This window comes from Bombus affinis, chromosome 11, assembly GCF_024516045.1.
Source record: "Bombus affinis isolate iyBomAffi1 chromosome 11, iyBomAffi1.2, whole genome shotgun sequence".
NCBI lineage: Eukaryota > Metazoa > Arthropoda > Insecta > Hymenoptera > Apidae > Bombus > Bombus affinis.
The window spans coordinates 1811313-1836282 of NC_066354.1; the positions used below are offsets into that span (position 1 = coordinate 1811313).

At 35.8% G+C, this 24970-nt stretch overlaps 1 protein-coding gene across 9 annotated transcripts in view; it reads right to left on the reverse strand.

Annotated features, from left to right (window-relative positions):
• Positions 1-24970, reverse strand: part of LOC126922196 (papilin) — a 161169-nt gene that overhangs the window by 31166 nt on the left and 105033 nt on the right. For all 9 annotated transcript variants that reach the window (XM_050734554.1, XM_050734555.1, XM_050734559.1 and 6 more), the window contains exons 3-5: positions 13664-13851; positions 10092-10152; positions 481-563 (exon numbers count right to left, since the gene is read on the reverse strand). In XM_050734554.1, the coding sequence (XP_050590511.1) occupies positions 481-563; positions 10092-10152; positions 13664-13851 (332 nt within the window). The remainder of the gene's footprint in view (positions 1-480; positions 564-10091; positions 10153-13663; positions 13852-24970) is intronic.

Below are 24970 nucleotides of genomic sequence, written 5' to 3' on the forward strand. Positions count from 1 at the left end.
GTATTTCCTTGTGTAAGACAAAAAATTGATTTATCGTGTACCCTTTCCCTATAGCCTTGAAATATAATAGGACTATGGATCGTAGGAACTAAAAATTGAAAGCCACAAAAAACAGAAAAAAATGAAAACATGTTACAATAAAAACATTTCAATAGATACTGTCAAAATATTTCTCTATCAAGAAAAAGTGCTTTTTTACAAACAGTTCGGTGTTTCAGCATGTATGTAGCGTGACGTGAAATTCGAGCGTGAAACCTCGCATTGAACGCGAATTTAAACGAGCATGGATTTCAACTTCGGACGACCATTAGATCTTGTCGGAGATTCGCAAAAAGTCCACGACCTTTTCTTGTCGAAAATGACGTCGACAATAAATCACTTTCGCCGCGTATCCAGAAACTCCATCGGGATTCCACGACTATTTTGAACGAATGTACTGACAAAATGGATCACAGGTAATTTGCGGTTTGCGATACTCACTCATAGTGAATTCCTTCAAACGGAACGTTGTTGAATTCGGCGCACTGCTCTGCTCGGAAATCCTTCGGTTCACCGGGACATTCCTGAATAAAGAAACAAAGAGCACTGTATTAATAAGTTGCGCGAAATTCTTTTCTAAACGTGCGAGTTATTTCGATTTATTCAGAAACTTCAAACGAATAATTTATAAGTAGACAAAGAATTAAATGCACATTCGTATTATTATTGATGAGAATGGAGGAAAGATATACTAGTATATAATTTTGTTGGTCTTATGATTTTAATGTTATTTAGTAATTAGAAAACTTAGGTGTATTTAAGTATAACATAGTTGAAAAAAGAAATAATTCATTCGATCTAGAAATATAAGCATTTCAGCAATAGACAGATCCATGAAGTTTTGTGAAAAGATTAATCAAAAACCTTTTTCGTATACGAAATGGAATAATTAATATTTTTGATGTAAATATTTTTCGAGAGAACTCCACATTCAAATTAAATAAAAAAGTTTTGGTAATATGTGAATGGTTGACAAGGCAATGGATTCTAAAATTGCTCTTATATGAAAAACGATATTTTACGCTCTTCAATTACATCTATTAAAAAGAAAGATAAAGAGAAACCCGTGCGAAAAATGATTTATTGAATGCCCATTCCTTGCTGCATCGTTCACAAATATAATTTACTAGATCCCCACATCTGAAACCTGTACTCTAGATCTAGTCACCCTCTTGTTTTCGTCCTATACGTTGTATCGTCATATACCGTGACCAGGCACGTTTTCTAATCTTCGTCGTTGCTATACGCACACGCATATTTCTTCGCGAAGGGTCCGCCCCCGTTAGGTTACAATATTTATTTCCAAGTCTCGCAAGATCGTGTGGGGCAAACTGCAATTTTATTGTTTCGTAGGCAGCGAAGAGGAAAAAAGAAAAGCACATGAACGCACGTTACTTGTAATTGTAACTGCGAGCTTTTCGTATGCTTTTACATCAAGATTTTTTCCTATTCGCCTCAGATTCTCTCGCGATCCAGTAATTTATCGTCAATTTCCATGTTCTAATTTTAAATTCGGATTTATGTTTCTTACAGACATCGTTATTTCGTGCGAAAAAGGCAGCAACAAGTAAATAATAACCTGTTAATAATAAATATCAAGGCTAATAAGTTTTGAAATGATGTATATGTATTTCAAAGCAAGAGGTAGATATATAATCTAACATTGCAACTTTCTTAATTTAGTCACGTTTCTATCATTAACATCGCATGCCGAGTAAAACACATTAAGTAAGTAAATATCCACATTGAGTTTTCATATCTAATAAATAAATATCATTTCATCTATCCATTTAACAAGTTTAATAAAGAACCCTTATAAAACCACAAAATTCTTGAAAAATCTCTATTTCTGGTCTTCAAACTGTGCAAAATCTAATCTCAAACAAATCTCAAATCAACCTGCAAAACATCCATACGTGTGCCCTATAGAATCTCCCGTATCAATCAAATGCAACCACCAAATCAATATCTCACGCCCCAAAATTCCCCTTAGAACGATCCAACCATGATACTCCGCTACATTATTTTCCACCAACGACTGGTCACAAAAATTAGATGGTCCCAGTCACACACGGGGAAACATTGTGAGTCAACAGGAAAGCTACAGGAAAGTTGGCCTGTTCAGGTAATGTCGATAAATTGAGCGAGGTGAAACGGGCAAAAAGATATCCCGGAGGGACTGGTACAGCACGCACGAGGATACGTCGGCTAGGATTTATGACGGGAGATTTCTTGCGGAGACACAGGACCCCGTGGAAAGGGGTGGGGCCATTGGGTGAAATCGGGCCGCTTGGTGACCGCAAAAGAAAAAGGATCTTGATCGCGAAACCCGCGATCCCCAAACGATGTCAAAGGTTCTGTGACCCTGGTGATTTATGGCGAACTGCTTTGCCGTGGCGGTCCTGCGATTGACCTTGAACGCTTGGTAGCGAATCGATTCATGGGGCACCGTTTCAGAGTCAGAGGAACCTGCACGAATCTCGTGGAAAGTCTGAAAGATGCATGACTCGTGATCAGAGACTTCGCCTCTTTTCAGGATTGTAATTATTGTTTCAAAATTGTGGTTAACCTCTGTAGTGTGGTATCAGAGAGAATTGTTGGTTTATTTATGTTGGGTTTGAATGTTGGTTTATTTATTATTGGGTTTGAAAGCTACGAGTTAAGTTTGATTTGATCTTATTTAAAAATAAGCATATGTACGTTCTTCATACAGAAAAAGAATTCATCAGCCAAGTTTTGTGATTATGGAAATGAAACAATAATTTTGTAGTAAAATGAGATAAAATTATTCCAATTGCTGAGGTAAATAGACTGATTTTATTAAATAAATGGGATGATCTGCAGATATTATTGGAACGGACAGAAATGAAATAAAATTTTTCAGTTGTGAAACCAATGAAATTATTAATGAATAAGGATATGAAAGATAAAATATGAACAATGAACATAACGTAACAAAACATAATGAATTAGCAATAAAGGCCATGAAAGAGAATTTAGAAGTACATCTTTGGAACAGTGCTACTACTATCTGAATGATTCAATTTTATATTCTCTTTTCCGTGTGATTTATGGACACAGAGGTATTAAAGCATACGATTGCTCTATCATTTTGCCAGTACACCGTGGTCGTAATTCTCAAAAGAATCGCAATATCTCACGTTTGGGATACGAATATGCGGAACGTCTGTTTGTTTCAATCTTTTATATGTCACTTGCCTTTAGCAGGTGTCGTCCACCCCGTCAAACGTCAAATATGCTTCAGCATAAAAGAAAGAGGAAAAATATGCAATGCATGTTTATTTAGTTTCAAAGAATGTAGAATAAACATCCGATATTAACGTAGAATGCTTATAAATCGACTATACTCACGAATGTATAATTAGATTTAGAGTTCCCAGACAAGAGATATATAGTTCTAAATAAAGATCTGTTACATTTTCCATGTCGTCACTTCGAAGTGTCAGACGTAAGGAAGAGGAATTTATTCGATCTCATGTTCAAATAGCTCAAGTGGCGAAGCAATCGACTGACGAGTGGAAGACCTCCATCAAAATCCAAGTGTAGTTTTATTCATCCATCTTTCATACATACTTTATCCACTTTCACACGTCTCTTGAAAACTTCTAAATCAAATAAAATATTAGGTATCGTAGGAAGTTCCGTTATTTTCTTTAAGCCATTTAATTTATAATAATAATATCTCCCATAAAATTATCAAACTATCACCTTTCTACAATTCACAATCTACAAGCTCAAAAAATAATTATTACATGTAAAAAGTCCTACCTAAGTCCTAAATCTTTTCAAAAATGGAGAAAGAAGCTAGTAATTACCATTTCTGTATTAATCTTAATAATTTTATATCTTACCCTACAATTATTCTTCTATCTAATTCCAGCAGTAAACTAGAGAAGTTGGCGAGAATTCAGTGGAAACAGTTTCATAAATACAGGACCGAATATTCCCACAATTACGAGGACTCGCAATTAAAGGTTTGCCTCGTTAAAGGAATCCATCTTCTTCAGCCTCTTTTCCGTTCCCTCGTTTATTTCTCGTTCTGGTCTGGCTTTCATCCACCGAAGTCTCCCGGGAGTTTCCGCCGTTCAATAATCTCTGTTTAGCCGGCAGGCATTGTTACTAATTACGAAATGTTTCGCGGTGCCGGGACAAAGGGGCGAGAACAATGAGCGGTGTTCCGGGAGGGAATTTTTGCAACGGCGAGCAATTCGCGGCGAGAAATGGATTGCCCCTGATATCGTAAGTGGCCTGGCGTTCGTTCAATTCCCTTGGAATGTATCGCAGCCGTGGGACGTCTCTTTGCCGGGGAACTAGATTACACGCCGAATGATTTTAGTAGAATACACGATGGGACGTTAGGTAAGTATTAAAATTTAACGAGATTAATTAGTGTTCAGGGGATTTTTTCTTGTCCTGAATGTGAGGAAAATGAAGTAAAATTGAAATAGAATCGAAGACAAAAATAGGAAATTTTTCATTCCGTTACTATCTTTTAACTGTTCGATTCAACTTTCTTGTCTTTTCTGGAAAAGATAACAATTTTGAAAGAATAGAGCGAAATACGATTAATCAAGAAACTTTTATATACTTTTTTAAAAATTAGAAAATCTTTTGCAGTGAGAACACCATTGAAGAATGCAAAATTTCAAATCTTTATAATGAAATAAAATTTATAATTTACTTATGGAAATTAGTCTCGAAAAACAATTCTTGAAACACACCAAAGATAAGAGATACAGATAAAAGCGACACTTCTCATGCCAATTTTCAACAGCTTTCTCGCACGGAATAAACGTAATTAAATGATGCTTAGAATGATAATTATCATTAATTCACTTATTGCTACGTTATATCTAAAATGTGACGACAATAAAAAAAAGCAAAAGAATATTTGTTATGGAATATCATTAAAAAAATGTATAATCATATTTAATGCGGATGAATATTTATATAGATTTGAAGCTGATTATCGTGGGCCAAGCTGAATCAGCGATCAATATCCATAGGCCGAGGACGCATAACAGCGACGCAGCTTGCGGCTCGTTTCATTTAGCACGTCACTTTAACGAAGTTAATACTTCGCGAGTCCATGCTGTATAATGCCCAGCCGTTCATAAATTTTAGCATCTCCGACAGCGCACTGCTGCGTTATCGGGTGGTTGGGTCATATTGTTGCTCTCGAGAATCATTAAAGAGCCTTTAAGCCACGCAAGATTTTCGACGATCCTCCTTCTATCAACTAACGTGATTTTGCGTCCACAGTTTGATCCATCGTATTATAATATGTATCCTTTCATATTGTTGAATTATCATGTTTTGGAACTCATATCCTAATTAAATGAATCAAAAAATATTTTTAAGATGACAAATACTTTTATATTGGTATTCTTCTTGTTCTCATTCTTGCAATGTTTTATTTTCTGTACCTATTATCTAAATAGTTCAAAAGTTAATCTTCAAACTTGATTTGTATTTAATCAGTCGCGAAAGTCTTCTAGAAAATTTCACCATGAAGTTAGTACGTTCTATGTGAAGAAGATCAATTAAAAGCTATTTTAAATACAAAATATTATGCAAAAGCATTAGTTCAAAATAATAGGGGTATACAAATACAAAAAAAAGAGTTTCCCTTTTTGTTTCTGCTTAAATATTTTTGTGAAATAACACATCTTGCTATAAAATATTCATTTCCATACGCTGTTGTATTATAAAATACAGAAATATGTTATAGATATGTATTATGATATGCATATATGAGATATAATATCATATATGTAACATCTATTGTAACATATCTACGTATAATATTTTAATTGTGGAAACATCAAAAAGATATCCTAGAAACAATTCCATTGAAAAAAAGACATTTATGAATCTTTGAATTTTTAAGATTTTAAAGAAATTCTCTGTACTTCTACGGAGACCATTATATTCTCGGAAGAAGCGCGATTATGAGGACGTGCTTAACGCTGCATAGAAGTTCGAGTTAGATCCATCTAGCAGAAAAGTAATTCGAAGCATCGTAAGTTTTGCGATGTGATGGAAATAATTTTTATAGCGGGTACGTGACTTTCAGAAATACATTTTCACTAGTGATCTTCTCCATCTAGAAAGAAACGGTCGAGGGTTGGAGCAAGTGGTTCTGTTTCCGAAGTAGTTTCTTGTGTCTTGGTAGGCCGTGATCGAGGGTTCGTGATTCGGGAAAATGAAATTAAAGCTGTGGGATCGGTGGCTCGATTGGCGTGGCGGGCGCTCGTGAAAATTGATGCGACGACGTAGCTTCAATTACCGGCAGGAACAGCGAGGGAAAATCCCGTGGACCGTGTGTGACGGGGAAATTAATTTTTAACACGAAAGGGAAACCTCGTTCGAGACTCTCGTACAATTTCTCAAAAGTTTGTTTCAACTCGAGTTCGATACGAACAAAAATTGGCTTCATTGTTTTTATCGTACGGCCACTTGAAGTATTAACAATACGTTTCGACACTTAAAAGTTTTTGTTGTTTTCGTTTCATGGTTTGAGTAAGAAGTAGATAGTGTTCGCTACGGAATCGAATAAAAAATTAAATAACACACAAGTCTAAGAAAAAGTTTGGTTGTACTTCAACCCAATTTTAATCGAATGAATGAATTCATTCAGTAATTGAGAAGGTTTTCAAACCTACTCGTATGTGGCCTCAAAGAATTAAATAAAAATCCATTTTAACATTTTCTCCTCCTTAGCAAATCTTGCTATTTCTCTAAAGAAATGGAACTCTAATAGATAGAAAATTACTAAAAATCCACTTTTAGAATTACTTCTCCTGAACAAATCTGCCCTTTTCAAAGGAGAAATCAATAAAATTATTAAAAATCTACCTCCCAAATTCTTCCTCCCCAAAAATACTACCTTTGAGCAGAAAGATACTCTGCCCGCTGAAGTTACTAAAAATTCACCTCTAACATTCTATCTCCCCAACAAATCCCGTTTAAAGAAAAAAGAAAACTCCAAAAAAAGTTCACCAAACTTCGAGCCTCTCTACCACTCCGATTTCCTTGAAGACGACTATATACAGTCTCCATGTGTGTTTACGATTGCCACGAGCGAGATCGTACGGTTTTAACTTGGCCAACCTTCCTGAATACACCCTCGAGTGCCCTCGACTCAAGATTTAGTGTTGGCTTGTGGGAGGGCGATCTTAACCGTGGCTATAAACTTTTAATCCCTGCTCGCGGCTTCGAAACGGGTCAACGCGTCCATCAACCAACGGATGTACTGCGAAACGATCGTCGTGGCTGCTGCAAACGCTACCTGGGCCAGAGATTTTACGGCGTCCCGGTGACCTCGTGAGCTTACAGTCATCGGCTGGAATACAGCGGCATGCAACGTTTCAGGGACCGGCTCTGCTAGTCGCCGATTATTAACCCTTCGTTTTGCCTAGTTATTGATCGATAACTCTCTTTTGTTCATTTTCGTCGTGGGTTGATTGGAATCGACTATGTCTTTGGCAGAACATGATCGTTTAAGTGTTTAGAATCGTGTATTATTTTATATCGTTTGAAGTATTTATTTCGTAACGAATGATTGTACTTTTAAAATTTGGGATATAGTTTCTGATGTAATTGAGTGATAGAAAAGTAGAGGATAGTTTTAATTGCCGCACGAAAATTGTCAAACTAAACCAACAAATTTTATTTTTCAAGTAAATTTAGTTACCAGATAGAGGTAAAAAGTTTTTCAACCGACTCTTTACTTTATCAATATAAAATCAAGTATCAAATCAAATTGAAATTCGGGTCCTGCTGTGCGAGGGTTGAGAAAATAATTGTTTTAATCCTTTCAGTACCAATTGTTTTTCAAACTGACGAAGTTCTCAATTTTGTAATATCACGCTATAAAATAGTGAATATTCTGATTATAAAAATGAATAAAAAGTAGAATTTGGATAATTAGACAACATAATTTTACGTACCACCCCAAACAAGTTTTCTCATGTTAGTGGTTCAAACTGTTCGTTTTTCCATGTCAAGGAGTTAGTAAGAAAAATAAATAACAAAGAGCTATCTCTTAGAAATAGCTAAAACATACGAGTGGAGAATGCAATATCCTATTGTAATACTCCAGGATTAAAGTCGTAAAGCGCATTCGTGACCTGAATACATATTTGCTCTCTTTACAAAAATTCTGAACAAATAATACAGAGATTATCTTCGAAAAAAAGCTTCGGATTTATTTGATCATTTTTATCACTTTTCACCTCCAAGTACATATTCATAGATCACAATAATACAATTTTTCTTAACCCATAAATACGTTTGTACAATAAGGACACATCTAAATTTATAAAGTCAAACAAGTTAAAATTACGCTTATTAAACGAAAACAACGTTTTTCTTCTTCGAAAAATAGCATTCATAGATAGATTTTCAAGCAGGACCCGCGGCTACATCCCTCGAATCGCGACTGTTGGTGCGGATTAATGGATCGCCGGGCCAATTTGTCAAAATGGGGCGAATCGGACAGAAAGGAATGGAGATTAACAGTATCGCTTTGATTAAGTGGTTTTAAATGAAAGTTGGACGGGCAATGCCACGTGTATGGAGAGTCAAAGCGACGAGAATGATAGCCGGATCGATCCAGGTTAAACGGTGGAACGAGACGCGTGATAAAGGGACAAAAGTTCTTTCGAACAAGCCACACGTGAAACGTCGATCGTCGATGGGAGATCCGTCGTCAGGTTCAAAGTTCAGCCAGTCTGCGGCTGACATTTAACGAACTGAATTAAATAATGGTATAAATCATTTTATTAAAGACCGTCGAACCGATCCGCGAGAAATTGACCGACATATCTAAAGGTTAGGGACGTGCACCAGGCAACGTATATTTACTCATAGCAAAGCTGTTCATTTGATGAGAGATCTGCTTTAAACGCGAATAGCTGAGAGAAATTTAGCTGACGAATTTCTACTTCACAATACGTTACGAAATTTTAGGAGGGAAGAGTAAGAGTGAAAAATGATTTGTTTGAATTGAAAAGTTCTTCTTTAATAAAATGATGTAAGGTGAATGAGATAAAGTATTATTGTGTGATCAATTTTTATATTATTTCTTATATTATATAGGTTTTAGAAAATCTTTAACTATAGCATGTTTATTACACAAATTTATTTTTGTAATATTTGTACGATATAATATGCACACAGATTTATATGCATACATATCGAATATGAACTGTGCTGTATTTTACATGAATTAGTTTTCTGGTTCATAATTGTCAATTATGTAAACAAATTATTAATGCAAATTTATATAATATAGAAGTCAACTTCGCACGAAAATTGTTTATTAGTTTTATTCCACATAGCGTGCATAATGAAAATGCAATCAGTTGTGGATGTGTTAAATCATATATCTATGTATAGTTGCATAATAAACTTGTTATTATCATCATTACTATAGTACTATCATTATATAATCTTCTTGTTAAACTCATGTATAGGAGAAGTATAATTTCTTACGTGTCGGTAGGGATTCAATAATAACAGAGTAGAATGTATTAAGAAACTGTTTAGCCAAAGTGAAAATATCGGGCAATTCTAGATAATGGAGAACGATACTCATTGGTCATGCAGATGCGAGTAATTGAAGCATATGACACGTGTCGCGGCCTCGTTACTGTTTGATAGATTGTCCAGAGAACTGACCTATTACAATAATAGATCGCATAGATTTTCTCTACCTACATGACTATTAATGATGTATAACTGCGCGTTTGATTTGTTTATCTTATGCTATTCTTTATGTCTGATATAAAAATAAAAATAAAATTGTTCCAATCAAATTAAAGTGGGTGTTATCGAATAATGTTTGTTAAATGATTTCTAAATGATTACCAAATAATACTTGAAATACTCAAAAAATTGATTTGATTTACGTAACTATATTTGGATTTTTTATTATATTATTGTGCTAATACTTTATTGATATCTTACATATCGATATTTTGAGTAGAATAAATGTAATAACATCGCGTGTTATAGATCACACTCACCTGGATATTGCAAGAGAAGAATCGCCTCGATGCACCACTGCACCTGTTGTAGCCATTGTCGCTGCAACGATAAGACATCTTTATAGCGTTCAATAAGCCTTTTCACAACAGAATATATCAATAATCAAGATAATCAAAGATCATCAAAGATAATCAAGATAAATAATCAATAAGATTGATACTCCCAATATTTATCTTAGACTTAACTTTAAAATGATTCCACATTTATTGTTCTTAACAAGGCGCAAAAGAAAATTTTAAAAAATCCAAAATCACAATTAATTTCATAGTTATTACAAATTTATTGTGACCAAATTAAATTTTAAAAAATTCGTGATTTCACAAAATTGCAATTTCATCCGCAAAGCATGATCAATTCCATAATTCGATAATTTTATTATTAATTCTGTTCGTACCAAATTTAATTGATAACACGAATAAGCGAATATTTGTAACGTGTTACACTGATCCGTTCGATTCCAAAGCGTAGATCCAACGATCTCGAAAAAATGGCGGCTCCTATCTCTAATCGGAAATTCACAGTCCGTTAAATCTTGCGTCGGTCGTACCTCCTCGTTAATGAGCTTCTTTCGAGGAAACTCGAAGGAAAAGTGGAGCGACGAATTTTTTTCGCACCGTAAACCGCCAACGTTCTCCACCTCGACTCGCTGGGGAAAAAATGCGATTCGCTGGCTCGGTTTCTAAATAATTCGTGCGCAATCCTTTCGGGGAAATTGCGCTCCCTCGCCTTACACGGCTTCCATTCGAATGAAATTTTTATACGGAAATCAGGCGGAAGGAATCTAACGTATGAGTTTAATGCACTTGTAAAGCGGCGCTGAATTACCGCCCTGGATTAGTTGAACTACTCGCTAAAATTTTTTAAGTAAATATATACTTAGTGCGAAGTTTTGAAGTTTATTTTTAGATCATAAAGCAAATCTTTATAGTATAAATGAGATGTCAATTTATATTAAGCCTATATCTATTCACCTTTGTTCGTCTGAGCAAATAGATGGGTGAAGTGCAACAGATAGTAATTCTCTACCTGTTTTGAGTAGTATATTATTAGATAGGTATTTTGTTTGGAAAATTACGCTCGTTTTTTTATGTTTTTCAAATTTGAGTGTATTATGGTTCGTACAATTATTTTATTACATCCACTAATTAAATTTAAAATACCTATCTTAAAAGATTTAATCTAAATATTTTATCAATTCCAACATTGTATTAAACCAGTGATTATAAGCCAATGAAAATATTAAAATTAACTTCTATCGGAAACAATTAAAAATAGCACCTAGAAAGTTTCTATTTCACATCGTGAACGCTTTCTTCAGCAATTTTGGATTACGATATTACGATGCAATATAATCGTAACATGAAATTAATCTAGCATCGGGTTCTTTGAAATTAGATACGCTAGACGAAGAACGATGGTCATGTTCGAAATTCTAGTCGCGGAAATCGTGAAACGAAGTTCGTAAATTGAAAAGAACTGCAAAGCAGCGCGATTAAGATTGACCTACGACGGACATAATCCATCCATGAGATCATTCTACAAGCCGAATGCTTTCACAAGATACGATTAGCCCGCTTTCTCGTTTCATCGAACGTGTTATTAGCGATTGGCTCTCGATTTCTTCGACCGATACCCATCGTTCTCTCGTTCGATTTTCCTCTTTTCCTCGTTTCATTTACGTAACGAACTTACGGTCTCCGCTACCTTCCTTTCAGTGCGAAAGTCTTTGAAACGATTGGAGTGATATCAGAAGAATGCATTAGTGGTCACAATTAGTCTTATTTCTTTATTATTAAATAGAGTTTATTATTATTAATTTGTTATTTATTATTATTGAACAGATTTTAGATATATTTTAAATAAAACAGATTTCTTAATAATTTACATAAATTAAACATGTAAAATTTTATAATATAAGAAATAGAGTTTTCTATACGAAAATTGCGAAATTCTTGGAAACGAAATTTTGAGACGACATTAGAAGCGTGAACGAGGTACGTTGAAATATTTCTTTAATGTTTCGTGATCTTTTCTTTGGCTACCACGCAGATAATATAAAAAAAAGTATTGATCAAAATTCATAATATGAAAACCTGTATGATGAAAGTTATAGCTAAAACTTTTTACTCCTTTTAAAACTTTTATATATGTAGTATCTAAATGGGTCTTAGAGGAAAGGACAAGTAATGATGTTTTGATTTAATAAATAATATTCAAAACAACGAAATGATTACAATGCTGTCGTACGTCTTATTCTCATACTCGACTTTCGACTTCCGATTCACACTCTCTGTTTTCTGCATTCGCTCTCGCTTCTCAACTCACACTGCACGCCTTTTGCATTCGTTCTCTCCGGCTTCTCAACTAACACTACCTTTAACGTCTCTTTGTCTTTTCCCGTCCTATCGAACACGTGTCCCGAAACGCCCGTGGCCAGGGTCACGCAGGCCTTTTCCACGAAACTATTCACTTGAAAGGACCGACGACACATTGATGTACCCGACGATTCCGCGGCTCTCGCGACATTGTTTATGGATCGGCCGATATCTTAGGCCTTTTGTCCACGATACTACATATATGATTTAAAAATATGTATTATAAAAGATGCTTATTAATTCATGTAAAGCACAACATCAGATCTTACGATGTAAAAACAAATTTAGTACGAAAAAAATTGTGAGATCGTTTGAGACGAAGCTTCAGAAGGACACCGGAAGCGCGCGCTGGTGGTCGCGATTAATCTTAGCCGAGCATCCCCCTTCAGATAAGAAGGATTTACCGTGATTCTCCGCAAGAAGTTGACCCATCAAAAACTCTCACCAGAAAAGTCTTCGAAGCGTGGAAACGGCGACGAGACCGAATTGAATTTGAATAAACCCATCTTTTGCGAAAAGACGAGATAAAAAATTAATTTTCCATTACCGAGTCCGACTGGGGACATTTCGCGGGTCGTTGGAATTTCAAGCTCAGTTTCGTTAACGTTTGCCTGCAGTTATGTCTTGTAATGAAATATTAACGCGGTATAAGAAATTCTAAACGTAGGAAAAACATCTCGTGAATATTTATAGGAACGAAAACCGTATCTGAAAATTGTCGTGAAAGTCTTCAGGTGCTTCCTGTTTGGATATGTAATAGTTACTTAATTAGAAAGTTCTCTTCGTCACATTAAACTGTATATATACGTGTAATTAATGTAAAGTATATATAATTGGAAGAGTTTCTATGGTAAACGTGGTCATTAGAATGCTGAATGTTCTTGTAAAATTAACATTATTAGCAACTAATGCAATAACAATTATAGTAAAAAAATATAATAGAGTAATATTAACAAGATTTTATAAATTACCAGTGATAATAAATTCTCTTATAATAGTTATTTTAATAATAAATTTTCTGTTAAAGCGAGTAAAGTTCAATAAATGAATCTTATAATACAAAGTATGCCTGTTTTACATAAAACCGTAGAGTTATAAATATTTATCAATTTATCACAAAATCATCAACTAAACTTATAAAATTTTCCCCTAAAGAAATAAGTTGAACCACTTACTCTATATCAAGACACTGTCTGGTCTGATGCGCGACACCACCACCACAGGACCTGGAACACGAGCTAGGCGTAGACCATGGTCCCCACGTTCCTTGTTCAGGTTCATCCGTATCCAACACGAAACTACTAGGCAAATAGCTTTCTCCATGTTGACGACGATGTCTTTCGTGCCTCAATTTTATGTGATGCTGAAACATAGAATTACGAAAATACACTTAGCACACTGTTCCTGTAGCACAAAATCCTCCAAAGAGGTCAAACAAAGGGCAAGGTTCGACTATCGAGTATCAGTATCAGAGGTCGCGCAGTAGACGTGGGAACACAGGGCGAAGGTTTCGCGTTAAGTGCCCCCTTATTCACCTGTGTGCTGGGTCTTGCGTTGCAATAGGAGCATGAGTGACCTTCGTGGGGAGCAACATAGGCGTGATCCCCTTATCGGTTGGCTTCGATAAGGTATAGGCTTTTAGCAGTGATAAACGGCCAGCTAGTGACAGGAGTGAAACGTGAACTACGTTATCGTTGCCTGCAAGTGTATATTCGATGGCTTTATGGGTTAGATTCACGTTAAACAGCAGGCACAGGTGTGTTTTCTTTGGTTCAGTTGGGTTTAAGTTGGAGGCGAGGTGATCGAGTTACTACGGCATAGCTACATTTTAGATTCATGACGTAAGCTGGTGGCTATAAGTATTAAGATACCTACGCATTTGTTGGAAAATTGTAATAAATTGTTCTGTTGTAGTTTTCTTGGTATTTTAGTATTATGAGGTACGTGTGAAGTAACAGATTTCTAATGTGAAGAAAATAAAAGCAGCGGAAAATACTCAGTTTGTACCAAATAAAGTATTTTATCGAAACGCAACAGGTGTTTTCGCAAAGTCTAGTTCCTTTTTATGAAATAAGAGATTTCTAATAAAAGAAAATAAAAGAGATAATAAAAGCTTAAACATCGAGCAACGTTTTCTTCAGCAGTTCATTAAGGGTATTCAGAATGGTTTCATTTATATTTCTCTATTTTTCTGCTCTACCGCTTTCGTCCGTATAATTCGGCATCGTTCTACTTGGTCCTCTCATAAACAAAACAACCAACGTTAGCAAAATTCAGTTTAACTTCATTCAACTAACAACGCTGTATAATAGAAACTCCTGGTTTCGTTTATATTTTTCGATTTCCCTATTTCTTTTAATTTCGTCCGCATAATCCTATATTATTCTACTAGATTCTCCTACCGCGAAAGGCAACAACGGAACACTCCAAGAGATGAGCGTTCCCCTAGTCATTCCCCATTTTCATACTTGCAAATTAGAAACCTGGAAGAAATATCGCAGTGGGTGAGCGTACCCCTTGCTCAGTTGACCCAGAAAGAAAAGCTGGAGATTAATATCCAAGCAAATGGGGCGACAATCGTGCGATCTTGAAAGGACTCCTGGGTTCTCCTTCGTGCCTCTTTTCTCTTTTATAGCTCTTCTTTCACCTTTAGAACGGCAGTCACATAACGTTTCCGCCGGTCGACCATTTCTGGCATGGCTCCAAGCCAGTTTGCATTGGTTGGTTGTAAAGTGCATGCCCTCCCGTTTCCAAATAGAATTATCGCTCCACACTTTTTGCCCTTCGGCTTTTCTCTTCTTCTCAGATAGATAAGATTGCCTTTCGTTTAACGATCTCTACCGTTTCCTTCCAGTTTCTATATCTTAATATCTGGGAGATTTAAGTTCTAGATTCCACATTCTAGATATTAGAGTATAGCAGGGTTACATTATTAGAGTCGGCTTCAACATCTTAAAATTCAACTTTGCACAAAATGATCAAAGTTGTTGTATATTATGTGACATATGTTACTCCTTAAGATAATAACGAAAGGATTAGAAAATGTCGTATCCTATGCAATGTATTTTATCCAAATATTTCGTTATGTTAACGAGATCACTAACAACGAGTTAAACAATCCATTTTCCATTTTAAGTTACTTAAAAATTATTCATAACCAAATTTGGTGAATTGTAAGGTAACTCGCTTAGCTCAAACATCCTTCTAATTCAAATGATCCTATTCTAGCTGGAGTTCATGGATCGAAGATACTCGTTGGTTAGAATCGAAAGGAAAGGAGAAGTTGCATGTTCGACTGGCGTCGGTGTACATTTCCTCGAGATTATTGGTCCGCGAAGGAAGTTTCCAGAGTTTCTGGTAACCAGTTGAAACTTGTCCCACGAGCTGAGTTAACCTCGCGGCACAATTTCGAAAGTTTCCTTGATCGAAGTGTATCTCCGACCGATAAATAGCGGTGATAAATGAACCGGCCCGAACAGCCGCTCATTTTTCACCGACTTTATTAAATTTCTTGCCGCTCTCGGCTCGAACCCAGTAACGCATTTACGAAGCTAGGTCGCGAGTAATCGCTCGATGATAGTCCGAGGCGAGATACTATTTCAGAGAAGCAGCATGACCCGGGGAAAGTAATATAAATCGACACTTTTGGACAAATAAGGTATAAAATTTGATATGATACTACTTCGATATAATATGAAATAATTGGTCGGCAAGATGTTATGTTTGACGAAATTTAGAAATTTTATATTTTCATACAGTTTAATTCGATCGAAAATGGTAATTCAACTAAACGGATATTCGACTAAACGGATGCTCTGTATCATAATGGAAGCATTCATAATCATTTCAACATTTTTTCAACTTTTTTAAAGGACTAGAACAGTAACAAAGAAACGGTTTGACTACGGATCGTGGACAAATATATTTATGTATGAAAAGTTAAATGGCTCGAAATGATAATTTGTATAACATACAGTTACTATATATTCTATTTAAATGATTTTGAAATTTTCTAATTGTTATAAATATTTTAGTTTGATAAAATTCTCTATTCTCTTCTTTCAGACTGATTGCTTCTTTCGTTCTTTAATTTACTTAATTATACAGAGAATTCGCACTGTTTTAATATTTTAATTGACGCACATACAAAGAATTGTGCAGTACAAGCGGCGGTAATTCAGAACCGAGCTTATAAATCTTCGAATCTTCACCGACCTGGTGCACCATGTTGGATAACACGCAACGAGATTTATTCAAACATTGGTCAGTACATTAAGTAACTCTCGGGGAATCTCGTTTCATGATCTCATCAAAGTTGGAACACAAGCTGGGCATAATTTAACGCGTGGCTCGTGACTCTGTGCCGTAACTTGCTAATCGGATGAATTCCACGCGGCATAATCAATACGAACGCAATAAATCTATCTTCTATTAAACATCCGTGCAATTACGAATTGTAAACCCATCCATTCCTTCTCCGATTCCTCTGCGTTTGTCTTGGTCAATTATTCATATACAAAATAGTAGTTAACCCCCAGGTGAACCTTAAATTGGTTTTCACGATACCTCCAACGAAACAATTTCGAAGCAATTATCCACTGACACGCCAATGTTCGATTTCAGATTAGCCGGTAAACACTACACGAATGTTTCTTCCTTCTTTTCCTTTTCCTCAAATACACTAATTGTATTTTCAATATATATTGAATATATATTGATATATATTCAATATATATATTGTATATTCGTTGTTATTTATGTACTTCTTGTGGAAGAAATCGAAAGTTAGGAAATTTTTTGAATTTTTGAAATATTACAAAACCGAATTTTTGAAAAATTACAAAACTTAGAATTTTGGGAAAGATTGAAGAATTTGGAAGAAATCTTTGCGAAGTTGAAAAATTTGAAAATGCTAAAATTTCTGTAATCTTTAGAAAAATTTATAGCAAAGGTTCCAAGTTTACAAAATTTTTAGGATCGGCCAATGGAATTTCCTAAGAATTGTACCAACTTTAGATTATCCCAAAAGTTCCAAAGACCTGCTAAATTTACACGGAACGTTTTACTTTTTATTATACACGCCACAGAGAATCATCGCTTCAAATTTCGACGAAGCCTTCAAGCGAACCATCTTCGATCGTCCATATTCTAAAACACTCTCCAACTGCAACCGGTTAACATGAAAGAAGAAAGAAAGCAAAAGAAAAATCACGCAACTTAAGACGAATTTAATTCTATGGAAGTTTCTTCGTTCCCTTTGCAGTCTCGCCTGTCGCAATTAAAGATGTGTCGCGAAGTCTCTACGTCGCCCGTATCAAGCTTCAAAGGGTTCCATATTCCTGTTCCTCGTGGCGCCTTTTCCGGTCGTTCCTCCGCGATACAGCGAAAAAAATAAGAGATTACAGACTGGCAGGCTGTAAATAAGTTTCGTACAGCTGTACGTGGATTTTTGTGGAGCGTGGGAGAACACATGGGCCAGAAGTGTCGTCAGCGTTTCCGCATGAGTCGACTCAGAGGCTTTTCTTTCCAGTGAGCATCTGCGCCGTGTGTCGTGTGGAACCGTAACGTGAGAATATACGACGATAATAATGGCACGACTGCAACGTGGGTGACTATAAAACCCTGTAGACGCGATTCCGTTTTGCAAAACACCTCTCTAAGAGGTCCACCGACATAGGGAAAACCGTGCAGATTAAAACGCCGGGTTTCTTCTTCGACGGCGAACACCCGGTGGCCGGTGTAATTTATGCGTCGTCGCTCGGAGAATCGTAATTTTTCGACGTTCTTTCTTCTGGCTGGCAAGGACTTCCGGTCTCGCTCGCCTGAGTTACTCGCGGTTCAAGTGAAAGGTTAACCAATGGTAGGGATTGATTTACAATGAAGGAAAGCGAGAGGTGAATGTGGGGTGCGTAATTTTGTATTTGAGATATTGGATATTTTGGAATTTCGTTAAGTCAGTAGACTTTTAGGTTATGTTCTAAATTATCAAGGATATTAAGGATATCTTCGAATCTTTAAGCATAGTTTATTGATGATACATAATAAAATACAACCTCGGAGTAGAATAGTAGATGTTTGTTTAATATCGAAAGATTTATCGTACGACTGGTGTGTACGAATTAATTCGCCAAAATTTCTTGAAGTGAAAATTGTCTATCTTCGTGAAACTTACATCTGAGTCAGTTAAGGTAAATGTGAACCAATTGACAACTCATAAAAATTCCTTCAAATGAAGATCATCTGTTATTTATTTAGAAGGATACAAAATTTAAATATACAGAATACAGAACAAAATTTGGAATTAGACAGAATTACATTTATCAAAAATTGTTAAGTGCTACTATTCAATAGTATCCTACATCCTCTTCTTCGTACATCGTACAAAATTCCTAGTAAAACAATCAACCAAATATTCCTAATCTAAAGTCACTCTGTCAAACAAACAAAAAAAGCTCTCAGCTAAGAAATTTAAATGAAAGATTCCCGAGAAGAAGCGATCTCAATTCAAGCCATGACACAATTCCTAAGATTGATCCAGCAGCTGTGCAGATTCCAAGATCTCGAATATTATCAATGACTCACTTCATTCCCTTTGATACCGCAGCTATAAAGGGATCTTTTGAAAAATAAAAGAGGAAAATTGGGTCTCTAGCAATTCTCACAGCAATATAGCCGCGATCACGACTAGCTCACGATAAATCATGTAATTAAACCCGCTTCTTAAACGGTGACTAACCGTTCCGTGTACGTGAAGCCAGCTGCTACTGTTGTATGGTTTACGTTTACATCATCGGGCGACACGCGCGTGAAATGATCGGCTATTTCTGCGCCAGACTAGCAGACGCGGCTCGACTAAATTGCAAGACGGAGTTCACTTCTGGCAGGCTAGTAGCTTCTGTTGGATACAATTAAAACAACTGCCGGGTTTTCTAGCCACTTTTTCTTGTTAATCATGGAATAAGAATTCTTGGATTAACCCAGTTCCCGCGAGTCGAGTCGATGTCTGTCATTCGTGACTGTGCGTTTATTCGTGGCACGCTGTCTCATGACTCGTAAAGCTTCGTTAGAATGGTTCGTTGTTATATATAGTGTATCGTATCATATTCTCGTATTGCCAATGACCATCTTATGGTCGGCCGAATTTTAGATTGAAATTGGAATGTGTTCCATTTGCATCTTCTTTCTTTTTTGCATTATTAGATATCTCCTTTTGATATTGTTCCATTGTTTTTCATTGCGTTGTTACTATTAATAGGTAATAACGTAATTAATAATTAATAGATTTGTAAGTACAAAAATTTGAAACTTTAATTAGGATTGAAGATCACAGACAAAATCATGATAAACAATTTTATAGTTCAATAATAATCAACTCCATGTTATCAAAATTGTCCTTTTATTTGGTGGTAGAATTGAATGTGTATTTTTGCACTCTATTGAACATTTCGAAAATGATTTTCCAACTATTTGAAGGTTTGAACTTCGACTTTTATACAATTTCTTTCCTTCTAAAATTCTTATTTTTCTGTGGACGGAACTGAAAATTTGATAAGAATGACAACAAAGAAAAGGTAGAATTATCAAAATTAGATGGCGATGAAGTTCCATCCTTATTCGACAGTCTCCAAAAGTCCGCAGATGAATATAATTTGGTTAGAAATTGCTATAGAACGTGACCGGAGGATGAATTATTCACCGTTCATTTGGTTGCTTGTGCTCATTCCTGTATGAGCATTTAGAAACGCGCGAAAGCCGTGCCACAATTACACAAATTATGTCAAAGAATGCGTTTAACCCGGTGCAATGTTTCACCGTGTGCGCGTCACTATATTAAAGCGGACGATCGTTTCTGACATCAAAGCGGAGACCTTACAATTGTTAAGGTTTACGACACTCCATGGATGACCGGCTAATTTATGCTAATACGAGGTGGTTACGCGTCGAGGAAGTGCAACGTCCGCACCTTTGCGGCTTGACGCGTCACCACTCCAGAACGATGCTATCCAAATGACCATGGAATGCACCAAGAAATTGTTTTTGTTCTGTAACGGTCTTTCATTTCATTCAACTTCTATCTCGCGAGATATGTGCAATCCATACAAAACTGTATATTTCAGATTTTATAAGTTTTCAATTTATGAAAAAAATCGTATAATAAAAATTGCATTTATTAAATTATCTTTATAGTCAATATAAAGTAATAAAAATGGAATTCAAAAGTTCAGTACTCGAATTAACAATTGAACAAAATCTTTTCTTCATTGGATTAATTTTTCATTGATTGCGAATTCACGAAAACTTTCTATGAAACTTTTCTATTAACAATATTCTCGAAACTTCCTCTAGATCATTTAAAATAGAAAATCTGGTCAGGAGGATCCTCAAATTAATATTACTCACTCAATTACTAACTTCATACCATATAATATTAACTTTCAATTCTAGCATCTATTCTTTCACAAATTCATATGAAGCTTCTAAACTTCACGGAATTTTTCCGTTGGAATCATTCTTCAAATTTCCTGTACAAATCAACAGAAAACAAAAGCTGTGAATCCTAAAATTATCATACTAAATACTAAGGCAAGATATCACACTATATTAACTTTCAATCACGGTGTCGATTCTTTCAGTAGGTTTCATCAGCTGTCAAATCGTTAATCAAACAAGGGACGATCGACACGGATCGAGGCTCGGCAATCTTGACAGTGTCGATCACGCTCGTTTCCATGATCGATCCTGTAGTCGATTAGCCGTGGCATTGGCTCCGGCGCGTCGCACGTCTGCCGTGGCGAGATACGAAACGTAACCTGTTAACAGTGAAACATAATCCAATATCCCGAGGGCAACGATCCGCAGGAGAGGCTTTCTGCGACCACCGATCGAATAACTCAGCCGAGCCACCGCTTCTCCGCATCGAGATTAACATAATCTCGATGACAGTGAATTAAGCTGCTCGATCGTATACGCTTACCTGTCGGGCTCGTTCTCGTTCGCACCTCGATAAAACACATCAATCGTTCTATTCTATTGGAAATCATATTCACTCGAAAACGATTTCATACGTTTATAGAGAATTTTTTTTCGTCGAATCGAAATCCAAGCGAATTTGATAGATCTCTGACGTGAATGAAGCTGATGGAAGATTGAATATTCTCGACTAGAATGTGGAAGCTTGAAAGTCGTTTCAATTTTTCATCTAAATTTGAATAAGTATGCTATGTGTCAAGATAAAATTTCTTATAGATCTATGTATGAAAATTTTTAATTTATTATCCTACCTGGAAATTTCCAAAAATATATTTAAATCATGTTAGTTTTTGTATATTTATTTTAGTCTTGAAATACTATGTGGAGCAATTCATTTCTCACTCATTTTCGTTTTGGTTATTTCTAAAAAATGATAGCTTCTTATACCTTAATATTCCATATAATCTTTTATTTTTGTCAAAGAAAAGAATTCGTAATATTTTAAGATGTTCAACATAAAATTGAAGTGAGAAATCATGTATCACATTAATTTTTCATATTTTGTGTGTACAGTAGTATGCAGCCACCTTTTAATAGAAGAAATTTATAATTGGGTCGAAAATGATTGAATGAACATAACAGGTTTAAAACAAACATACAATATTCATAACTATATGACAAAATTCCAGCTTGAGATGACTGAATGATTATATTAACAAAATTATAACCTTCATCCATTTAAAATCCCCTTTGACTAATTTTCCCAGTTGGGATATATATCTAGTTCTCTATTATGGTATTAAGTGAACTTTTCATGGATGTAGTATTGAAAGGTTAAGAAGCAATCAAAATTTTCTAAAGGACGAAAAGTTCTATCGGCCGCATAATTTCCCATGAGAACGTTGTTATAACATGTACACGCCTAAAACACATTTTCGTGGAGCATGGACCAATAATCGCGACATTAGTGGTTAGATAAGCACGAATGCTTTTTAGTAGCAGCGTCTCAGCAATAGAACGATAACTTCTCCTAGCAAGAAGGAGATCATTAATCATGCACACCATGAATTCGTGTTATGAAAGGTGGAGCAGAACTGGCGACAAAAACGAGGATTTAAATGCATCGACTTACTGCATCTCTGGTACTTGCGTTCGTGAAACTCCAGAATAGCTGGAATCGTTGGAAAGACTTACATACAGCATTATCTCCAGCCCTTTGGCCTTAAACTTCTAGATAATCGCGCCTTAATTAACCAACGATACAACCAATTTTCATGCTTAATGCCGTGTTAGATAAATTTTAATTAACCTTTTTATAAAATCTAATCTTTATCATAAGTAATAAATGTATTTGTTCTAATTTTTGTACATTATATATGTTTTATAAAAACATCTCTGAAAGAATCATCTGAATCAATTGTCATCTGAAAAAATGGTCCCTTTAATAATTTGAGAATAATTAATGAAAAAATAGCCTTTCTAACTGACAAAAATAAATTTGTTTCTGAAAGAGTTAATGGGCAATTTCAAATTTCGTTTAACTTCTGACCCACATTTCATTACACGCTCGTTGAAGTGATGCACACGGTTTGGAGGCCGTGAAATATTACAATCACGTTTCGTATACTGACCACTGTTCCATGTTTCTGAGTATACACTTTCATTGTTAAACCTCATTCAAATTGATCAAACAATCTGAATTCATACAACATACGTCACCCCTTTATCAGTGTTACCCTGTCATTTACTTGAAATATTCTTTCACATTTCTATTTGAAGTATTCACACGAAGTTATTCAAACAGCTTCAAATCGAAGAATACGACTTGTATCAAGACAGACTTCTCATTTTATTTATTTTACGATGCTTTCTGTAGCCACTGTACTTGAAACAATAAAACAGTAAATTAAAAATTCATTTTACTCTTCCAATCCCCATTAAACAATTTTCTACATAATTACCCGCAAACTCATTCAAACTACGCCGAACATGCATTAACCGCAATTACTCAAGAATTATCTACAATAATTACTCGAGAATTTCATTAACAGAGAATTTCACTAAAATATGATATACCTCCTGTACCAACCAGTGTACCTAAATATCAACATTTACCTACAATGTGTCTGCAAAATAAATCTCATGCCGCAAACGTTCGTTCGAAGATCAGTCATGAAATGCGTTAGGATCTCCGGTGGCCACTGGTCCTTGAAATTCGACGGTCATACGAGATTGCGGTTAGGGAAGAGTTAATTAAATGGTTCGGGGAAGTTGATGTCGCTTGGGTCAGTCGATGAACCGTAAACGAACGCAACCGTACACACCACCACGCCTTTCCCTTAATAATCACCGCGTATACATTCCGCTCGTCTGACTGCTCGCAGAGACGAACCGTGCTCGAATCGTGCAAATTGCCACGACGATTTCGTCTGCTCGAGATCCGGCCCGATAACACAGGCGAAATGGGAATGTCTCTGACACGACGGTGAATTTATCGCGCCGCTTCGTTCGTTGACGAGCCGTCGTTTCGAGCCTTCGCGCGATGCAACCGCGCGCCGCGTTAACGAACGCGTTTTTTTCCTGTAGACTTCCCTCTTTTTTTTCTTCTTCCTTCCTTCTCGCTCGCGTAAATCACGGACGACACCGAATCGCGGGATTTCTGGCAGACGGACGAGTTAACAGGATTTGATAATGATGATGTACGATGCGTTGCTCGGGGTAATAGGTAGGCTTAAACGCGACATTGAGGGTGTAATTTAGAGACGAGTTGGGGATAAACGAGTTCGTTTAAAACGACGTTACGATTGTGTGATTGTGTCTGCGATTTATTTGGGGAAGTATTTCCTGTGTGGATGAATCTGTTCCAAGTATTGTCGCTGGACTGTGTTAATGCAAATTATGCTTTTACGAATACGGCTTGAGAAATGAGATCCAAATGGACAATTTTCTCGCATCTTTTTAATTTGTAAAAATATACTTCTATACCTTTGTATATCTGTGTACATTTAAAGCTACGTAATATCTTGGCGTGCAATCACCTTGGATAATTGTGAGTGGTAGAGGTTTGGTGTGGTTTCTATGGTGGAGCTGATGGGTGATTTATGTAGAAAATTGTTTATTGTGGGATTATGGCCGTAGTAACAAAAGTATTTTTGTTTTATTCTCTCTTTCTGTCCTTCAGTATGGGTATATTGTAAATGTTTGTTGAAATCCATACAAATTTGTAATCTAGCAAGTATCACTATTTAGAGAATTATTATAAAAACAACGTGTTTAAGGAATTGGCTAATATATTTCATGAGAATTCTATTGAAAGTAAGTTTAGTGATTTACAGATTCGTCAAAACTCAAAAGTAAATAAAGTAACTTTATTCATAGAAGTATTTTACAAATTGATTTTCAGATATAGTGGCGCATAAACGCGAACCTTTATCGGATTACTTTAAAGTTACTTGTGTAATTAACGTTTGCAAATATTCTGGTCACAACGAGGGTAATCACAGATAAGTTAT